Genomic DNA, 8703 nt, shown 5'->3' on the forward strand with positions numbered 1-8703 from the left:
TGAGCTCTCATATGTCTACCCTCATTTGGGGAAGATAAGTAAGGTTTATATGTAGGGTCAGACGGTACTGGTTAAAATTCTTGCTTCATCATTAATAACATAGGCAAGCTTGGGTAAGTCATTTAACTAGCTGAGCTCAATTTACAATCTAAGGATAATAATAATTGTTTATTCCCACAGGTTTTTTGCAAGGGTCAAGGGAAATAATGGTCATAAAAGGGTCCTGAAAAGTGAAAAGGCTTTACTATGTGGATTCATATTACCCGGTGACTAGCCGTTAGTAAGTGCTCAATAGTTGTTTGCTGTTACAGAAAAAAGGGAAATGAGGGGAGAGCTGAATTCCAAAGGCCGCTTAAAATTACCAGCCCCTGTACTTGTCAAATAATTGTGATATTTTGTTTGTCTTTTCCATTTTCCTGGAGCCATTGCTACATTTTTTAGTTGTTTGTTAAAGACCATGCCCAATGGAACAGGACAACTTGTATTACCAGCTGATGTAAATTCCACTGATAAGCAGCTTCACCGTAAAGACAGACTTTTTCAGTGTGTGGCCTCTTGTCAAATGACTCAGAAAATGGCAGTTCTCCATCACTAATCTTCTGAGTCTTGTCCCTAGTCCTTCAATTCCCTTCTTCCAATTTTAAATTTACCTTCAAATTTATCACTCCATTGGACCATCAGACATATTTGTAATGCTTACTGAAATATAAGAGTTTCATAATAAGTAACAAAATGAGAAAAATTCCCTAAAAAAAATTCCGTATGAAAATTCTCTTCTTACACTATCCACACTTCACAATGTTTACAAATAATAACAAAGTGTCAGGGTGCAGCTGACTACAGTGTGTAAAAATTCATTTTTCAGAATGCAACTTTCCTTCCATATTACACCAATAGAGTTTGTTCACTCCTTTAACTCAGTCCACAGAGCATAAGGGGAGTTTGGAGGAGGTAATTCAGGAAGGAGAGGCACACATCAGCCCACCATGCTCTTCTCCACATCGAGGTTGCCACTAGCCATCAACAGCCTCCCCTAATCTTGCATCCCAAACTGAGAATGGCCTCAGCCAATTGTACGTGGTCCTTTCACACACCACCCTGCGGGGCTGAACAACATGTAAAGGAACAGCTCAGTCACTGTCTCCCTCCATCATTGCATGCACTAGCATCACATCACACTTGAAGTTCAAAAACTGTTCTCTTTTTTCCAATTAAGAGCTCTTGTGGAAACCCTAGTGACATTTTGCAGAGCCTCAGAGTTCCTCAGAACCCCAGTTGAGAATCCCTGGTGTATAGGTATCAAATCTTCTTTCGTGTGTGTGTGTGTGTGTGTGTGTGTGTGTGTGTGTGTGTGTGTGTACATGTGTGTGTATGTATTATTTATTTATTTATTTTTGGCTGCGTTGGGTCTTAGTTGCAGCAGGTGGGATATTTTGTTGCGGTGCTCAGGCTTCTCTCTAGTTGTGGTATGTGGGTTTTTCTCTTCTCTAGCTGTAGCGCATAGGCTCTGTAGTTTGCAGCACATGGGCTCTCTAGTTGAGGCTCCTGGGCTCAGAAGTTGTAGCGTGCGGGCTTACTTGCCCCGTGGCACGTGGGATCTTAGCTCCCCAACCAGGGATTGAACCTGTGTCCCCTGCATTGGAAGGCAGATTCTTTACCACTGGACCATCAGGGAAGTCCCCATGTGTATGTATTTAAATCCTGGATGTTTCTTGTTTCTTGAATATATAAGGGGGTGTTATATAAAGAACAGATGGCACAAGGCTTGAATAAGTCTGAGGTCTGATAGACTTACAACCAATTTCTGAAGAGGTAATCTGTCAAACTTTGCCTTGGAACCCTACCAAATCTTCATGAGGGCACACCCTATCTTGTCAGCCTGTGAAAAGTGACTTTGTTTAGCCCATGTTCCAAAGGCAATGACTGTGGGATTGCTGATCATGTGGCTGCTTCCTAGTCTTTGGTCAGGAAACCTGAGACACCATTCACAAGCACACACTGTTGACTCATCAAGTGATCTCTCTCTCTTTGTTTCACATGCTCTTGGGAGAATGCATGCTTCTTATAGGAAGTTTCATTATAATCTAACCCCTTGCATATACCTTGGTGCAAATGGCAAAAATCTAGACATAGAATACTAATGACCATTATGGGGAATTTCTGAGAAGTCAGAATCAATAACTTAACACATTTAACAGGAGCTCCAGAAAAATTAGGAGACAAAACAGTAAGCATAGTCAGCTAAGTGCTGAGACCCCAAAATAAAATTCTAGCTCTAAGGTAGATTCCTTTCAAAGACTGAAGTCTTCTGAAACCTATCTTCATCCATCTCTCTTTTCTCTATTCTATTTATTCCAAATTATTCTATTGACCATGAGTTTTGAAATGGTCAGTAATGCTGGTTGTTGATGGGGGTAAGGTGGGAGGGAGTACATCCTTTGCAGAAAATCACTTTCTTAAAAGAAGCACAAAATGCATTTTTCCTTGACCCTCTCTTTCCTCCAAAGACCCCCTTCCAAAAGTGAAGAACTGGGCATTAAAACACCTTTTCTGCCCCTGCACTGCCAGAGCCTGTTTATTTTCTCCAGAATCTTTTCTGCTCACAAATCTAAACCCCAAAGCCTTCACTTTGCATTCCTCTGTAAAATAAAATCAAGGATCCCTTGGAGGATCAAGCTTTCTGAGAGGACACCTATTACTACCATTTGTGTGAAGATATTGTTGGAAAAATGATGCATACCTATGTCAAAGTTTCATATGAGAAATTTCTTTTAGGAAAATATTGGAAAGGCCTCACATTTTCCTTTCCCTTTAGAAACTGGCAACCCTTTCTATGAGAATAATCAGAACAACACAACTGAGAGATTGCCTTTTTTCCTTTGGTTGTCACTCATTCAGTGTCTCTGATGCTAGTTCATATTTTCCCAGATCCTATTTTATTTTTATTTGTTTATGCCTCCTGTATCTATAAACAGGTTCAAATCCTTTGTGGAATGAGGTATAGAAGAAAGGAGGGAAAGTAAAGAAGGAATGTACAGAGGGAGGAAGGAGGGAGAGAGTACCCCAAATTTTGCTCATAAAATGAGGAGAGTATGAAATAGCTGATCAAATGTATATTTCATTCTCTTTGCTACAAACAATATTTTATATTTACCACTCCATTGGAAAGCCACAAAAGCAGATCATGAAGTTTTATTTTCCCTTAAAAAGAACAAATAATGGGAACTCTGAAAAGAGGTGGCAGTCTGTCTTACAATGGCAGGGAGGGATTGGAAACTAAAAAAAGAGAAAAGAAAGAAAGAAACAACAGTATAACATGTTTCTTGTTTACGTAGGTATGGGAGTTGAAAAGCAGCACTGATCCTTCCAGTAAACCCTTAATCATGCATTACCCCCTGGATCCTAACAAACACCAGTGAAATAGGTCACCTGGGAATGATCTCAACTGAAGATATGAAGCTCAACTTACTCAAAACCACAAAACTAAGATTTCCTACAGTGTTGTAATGGATAAGACAGGAGGCTGTAGTGTCAGACCTAGCTTGAATTTCAGGTTCTACTATTAATTATTTACAAGACTTTGAGCATGTCACTTAACCTGTTTCCTCATATGTAAAATGAGAATAATGAGTACTGTCTGCACACCCTATTTTCCCTCCTCCAAATGTTCTGTGTATTTTGCACTAGTATCCAGAAATCTGCCTTGGCCAGACCTAATATAAGCCTTGTCTGGGCCTCTTCCTTGGAACTGAAGTCTCCAACTCAGAGTTTTCTCTCCCACTGCAGGTCAGGAAATACCACTCATCCCTTTGCCGGTTGCCAATGTTCCAACTGACAGCCACCCCGGCCAGTGCCCTCGTGGATGAGCCTGTGCACATCCGAGTGACAGGCCTGCCCCCACTGCAGATGGTGACCCTCATGGCATCTGTGAAGGATGAGAAGGGGAATCTGTACCAGTCCAGAGCCTTCTACAGGGCCAGCAAGGATGGTGAGCTGGACCTGAAGCAGGCTCCTGCCTTGGGGGGCCACTACGTGGGGGTCCACCCGATGGGCCTCTTCTGGTCTCTGAAGCCTGAGAAGGCTTTTGAGAGGCTGATTAAGAAAGATGTGATGAACAGCCCCTTTTGGATCACTCTGGATCTATATGACTCCGTTTATTTACAAAAGTCAGGGGAGGTTCAGCCCAGGGCCAGCCAGGTGGTGCAGCGTTGGTTCTCCAGCCCTGAGGTGCGACGGGTGCAGGTCCAAGAAGGTCGTGTGCGAGGAGCCCTTTTCCTCCCTCCAGGTGAGACTAATCTTTCGTGATCTAGAAGACATGGTTCATGGAAATAAAAACAAAAACAAAGGGCATCAAACTGTTGGAGAACTAGTATTTCCCACAATATTTTAAAAGTAATAAGCCGTTTCGTTGTGTGTGTGAAGATGGAATTCATTCTCCTCAGCCTGTACTTTTGCTGCTACCTACTTGACCCTCTTGTTACTCTTTCTGATCTCATTCTCTTCTTTTTTTTCTTGCTCTTAGGGGAAGGCCCTTTCCCAGGACTCATTGATTTGTTTGGGGGCATCGGGGGTCTAGTTGAACATCGGGCCAGTCTTCTGGCTGCCCGTGGCTTTGCAGTGCTGGCTTTAGCATATTTTGCCTACGCAGACCTGCCCAAGCAGTTGCAGGAGGTGGACCTGGAATATTTTGAGGAAGCTGCCAACTTGCTACTAGCTCATCCCAAGGTATTTAAAATACTTTTCATTTAACCTGGCAACATTATAGTCAAAAAAAATATCACAAATGTCCGTTCTGCCTACATTACCAGTCTGTTTAGACTTGGGCATAGGACAGTTGAGTTAAAATGCGGATAATAATACATACCTTGTAGGATTGTTGGGTTGATTAGGATCAGCTTAGTGCTTACTGGCACAAAGAAGACAATAAATGGTGGGTATATTATGATTCTCTTCATTTGCTAGTTCAGAAATGTTCAAATATCAGGTATTTCTTACAGTTCAACCTGACAGGGTAAAACAATCGTATCACCTAATGTTTATATTAAGTGACTATTTGTTAGACTCTATGCTAAATACTTTATATGCACTATCTCATTTAATGCTTATAATTACCGTGCGAAGTTAGTACTTTTGACATGGTCCTCATTTTTCAGATGAGAAGGCATACCCATCTCAGTTAAGTAAGAGGCCAACACTCCACGGCCAGTAAGTGATAGAGCCCTTGGGGCAATGTCTTTGCTCCAAACCATTAAGTCATCCTGACTCCCCAACTTACATCATTCTCTTCTGGAGCCTTGACTCTTCTCAAGAAGAGATAGGATATGTTTCCTATTGGAGCATCACCGGTATCCTCATCTTCAGTGTTATCGTCATCATAATCAAATATACATGTGATTTTCCTAAGCATATTTCGCTCTGTTTAAAGGATTGCCTAGAAGGAATTAAATCCCAGGTAAAATGTTTTCAAGTTAATTTTTTTTTTCATTTCAAATTTAACTATTTGTCACATTGTATGAGGAGAAAGGGCAATTGCCAAAATTCAATTTGTAGTTAGATTCTGCAGAAGAGGGTCAATTCCCACCTCTGCCCCTTGATACTGTTGTAACCTTGAGCGAGACTTACACTTCCTGAATCTCCGTTTTCTTGTTGGAGGACCGAGCATATAGTAAATGCTCAATAAATCCACCTTGTCACCTGTGCCCATCTGGTTTCTTCCCTCTTCCTTTCCCCACACCCTCAACCCATCCCAAAGTGTTTTAGGTTCTTTCTCCGTACACCACACCCTCTTCCCCCTTCCTGCTGCTGTTTTAGTTCCTCATCATTGCTCAACTGTGATGCTGCAATAGTGCATTAATCAATTTCCCGTCTCCAGTTATAGCCCTCCTCCCTCACTTCCCAATCCACTCCTCACGTGGATGGTTCCCAGAGGTGGATGCACACTGGATTTCCGTGGGGATATTTTATAGTATCAGATTCTTGGGCCCACTCAGACCTACTGAAGTAGCTCTCAAAAAAACAGGATCTCAGAAAGCTCAAATTTTAAGAGTTTTTTTTTTCAGGTGATTCTGATGATAGAAAGGTACTGGGGATACAACTGTGAGCAAAGTAAACACACAGGGTCACTATGTATTTGCTATTGTTTGTCCAGAATGCCCTTCCTTGCCTCATTCACCCCTCAGACTTCTTCCCTTCCCTCTGCTGCCTCAGCCCACCACAAAGTTAAGGACGCCCTCCTGTGACTTCTCCTAGTGGACTGGGAACTGACATTCAATTTTGTACAGAATCCAAGTCTTTCATCTTTACACTCCCAATCCTTCCAGGATTAGCCTTTGGATTAACGAATATGCAAATCCTTTGTAGCTGTAAAATGCTGTTTAAATATGAATTACGCTTACCTAATATTTGAAAGAAACCAGGACACCTCTTTTACTAGCTGGAGAGAAGAATTTGATTCTTCAGAAATCTTACCTGCCTCTGCTCTTGTGATGTCTAATGCTGCTGGTGTATTAGACCCTTTTTGCCTTTATAGAGCTCTGCTTTGGGTGAAGAGTTTTAATTTCTATTTTTTCACTTAATCTTCATAACTGTCCTACAAGGCAGGTAATATTATCACCCCCATAAGACAATAAGGCTTAGGGAGGCTAAGTAGGTAGTGTTCTCTCTCAGTCGCAAAGCTGGCAAACCTTAGCGCCAGGACTCCCACCCCACATTTTCAGACTCTTCCCATCATACTAGCTTACTGGCCTGTAGGACAGCTCCTTCTCAGAGAATGTCCTGTAATGAGTTTCCTTTATTTTCTCCTTCAGATCCAAAAGCCAGGAATTGGAGTGATCTCTGTGAGCAAAGGGGCAGAGATCGGGCTGGCCATGGCCTGCTACCTGAAGGAGGTGGCAGCCACTGTCTGCATCAATGGGTGCAATGCCATCTTTGAATTTCCACTCAGGTACCGGGATCTGGTTATAACACCCATCCCCTCGTTTCCGGAGCGCATGGAGTTCAACAACATGGGCGCTTTGTGCCTCCGTCACTACAAGGGGAACCCCCGAGATGCACTGAATCAACACAGTGTGCTTCCTGTTGAAAAGGCCCAGGGTCCGATCCTCTTCATTATAGGGGAGGATGACCAATGCATCAATAGCAAAGAGTACGCTGAGCAAGCCCTGGACCAGCTGCGGAGGCACGGCAGAAGCAGCGGAAGGATGCTGCTCTACCCCGGGGCGGGCCACCTCATAGAGCTGCCCTATTGGCCCCTGTGCTATGCGTCCTGGAGCCGTGGCCTCGCCTTCCCCCTGGTGTGGGGGGGGGAACCTGTGGGCCACGCGGCAGCCCAGGAGCATGCCTGGGGAGAGATCCAGAAATTCTTCAGGCAGCACCTTGTTCCGAGCAGAAGCACACTCTAAGGGTGATGATAGGGGAGGGGAGACAAAAAAATTGGATAAGGCAGGGATGTGGGGGGGGAGGGGTCTCCTGATTTCTCTAGATTCACAGTCCTCTTGAATCAACTGGAAGGAAATAGGACAAAGTCAAAGAATCAGGTGCATCTGAACTATTTCTAACAAAATTGTATGTGCTTTGAATTTCTGTAAATTGAATCTTGGTTTATATGCACCGGGGTACGTTGCTATTTCAAAATTGTGATACCCTTGCAAATTGAATAACCTTTTGTACTCCGGTAAGGGAAACCTTGGATCCAGGTATTGCCAATCTGGATGAACGTCCTGGAACTTTGAAGTCACTTGTGAAATCATTTTCTGTTTAAACCATTGTGAGTTGAATTTGACATTTGATATGAAAAGTTCTGATGCCAGCATCAAGGGTAATCCTGGCTAGAGATTTCCAGTAGATACGTTAATTCTTTTTTAGAATAGTGACGCTTCTTTTTATTCCTAAAATATATTTCTTTTTTATAATTTTAATCAGGAGTGGGGCTAAATGCTCAAGTGCCTTTGGAGCATTTAGTGAAATTAAATGAGCTATATTTAAAGTGATTAGAAGAGAGCCGGGCACATAGCAATTTCTGTATCAGAGTTAGCTATTATCACTTTCATGATGCTTTTCTCCTTCAATCTATTAATGTGGTGAATTGCATTCATTAATGGACTAATTTTGCTTATTCATCTAATTCTACTAGTTCAGTTTCTCATATTGACTAGTTTGGGCTTTAAAATTTCTTTTGAAGCCAACCTAGTCATTTATATTTTCTCAGAATTTCACCCCTATTTTCTGGAACACATTTTGCTCCTATAATTTTTTACATATCCCCTGTTGTTTATTTGCATGCTTTCTCCTTTTCCTTTCAGTCTGACTTGCTAAATATTTGTCTATTTTATTAATCTTTTCTTAGAATAGCTTTTGCGTTGTTTATTGGTCAAATCTAATTTTTCCTGATTCATCAGTGTATGCTTCTTTGAAATAAGTTCATTCCTTCTGCCATATTCGTGTTTTCCTGGCTTTTTGATATGCATGTTCTCATTTTCTTAACATCTAAATAGTTTCTGATTTACTTCCTCCCTCCACCCACCCTTAAACCCAAGAGTAATTTTACCAAAGTACAAAGTATCATCCTGTAGATAACATGCTGGTTATAAGGAACCTCACTTTGCAATGGAGGGGTCAGATTGTCTCCACCTGAACCCACTGATCAAACTTAGCATCTCTAAAAATGGTCAATTTGACATGTTGTGTTTCATGACAAGATGTAAT

At 41.9% G+C, this 8703-nt stretch overlaps 1 protein-coding gene across 1 annotated transcript in view; it reads left to right on the forward strand.

Annotated features, from left to right (window-relative positions):
- The window catches only part of BAAT (bile acid-CoA:amino acid N-acyltransferase), a 48130-nt gene extending 40712 nt beyond the window's left edge, over window positions 1-7418 (forward strand). Inside the window, exons 2-4 of the mRNA XM_007119289.3 lie at window positions 3787-4285; window positions 4523-4725; window positions 6807-7418. Of these exons, the coding sequence (XP_007119351.1) occupies window positions 3823-4285; window positions 4523-4725; window positions 6807-7400 (1260 nt within the window). The 5' untranslated portion in view covers window positions 3787-3822 and the 3' untranslated portion in view covers window positions 7401-7418. The remainder of the gene's footprint in view (window positions 1-3786; window positions 4286-4522; window positions 4726-6806) is intronic.
- Window positions 7419-8703: the final 1285 nt, after the last annotated feature.

The sequence above is a fragment of the Physeter macrocephalus genome, chromosome 9, assembly GCF_002837175.3.
Source record: "Physeter macrocephalus isolate SW-GA chromosome 9, ASM283717v5, whole genome shotgun sequence".
Lineage (NCBI taxonomy): Eukaryota > Metazoa > Chordata > Mammalia > Artiodactyla > Physeteridae > Physeter > Physeter macrocephalus.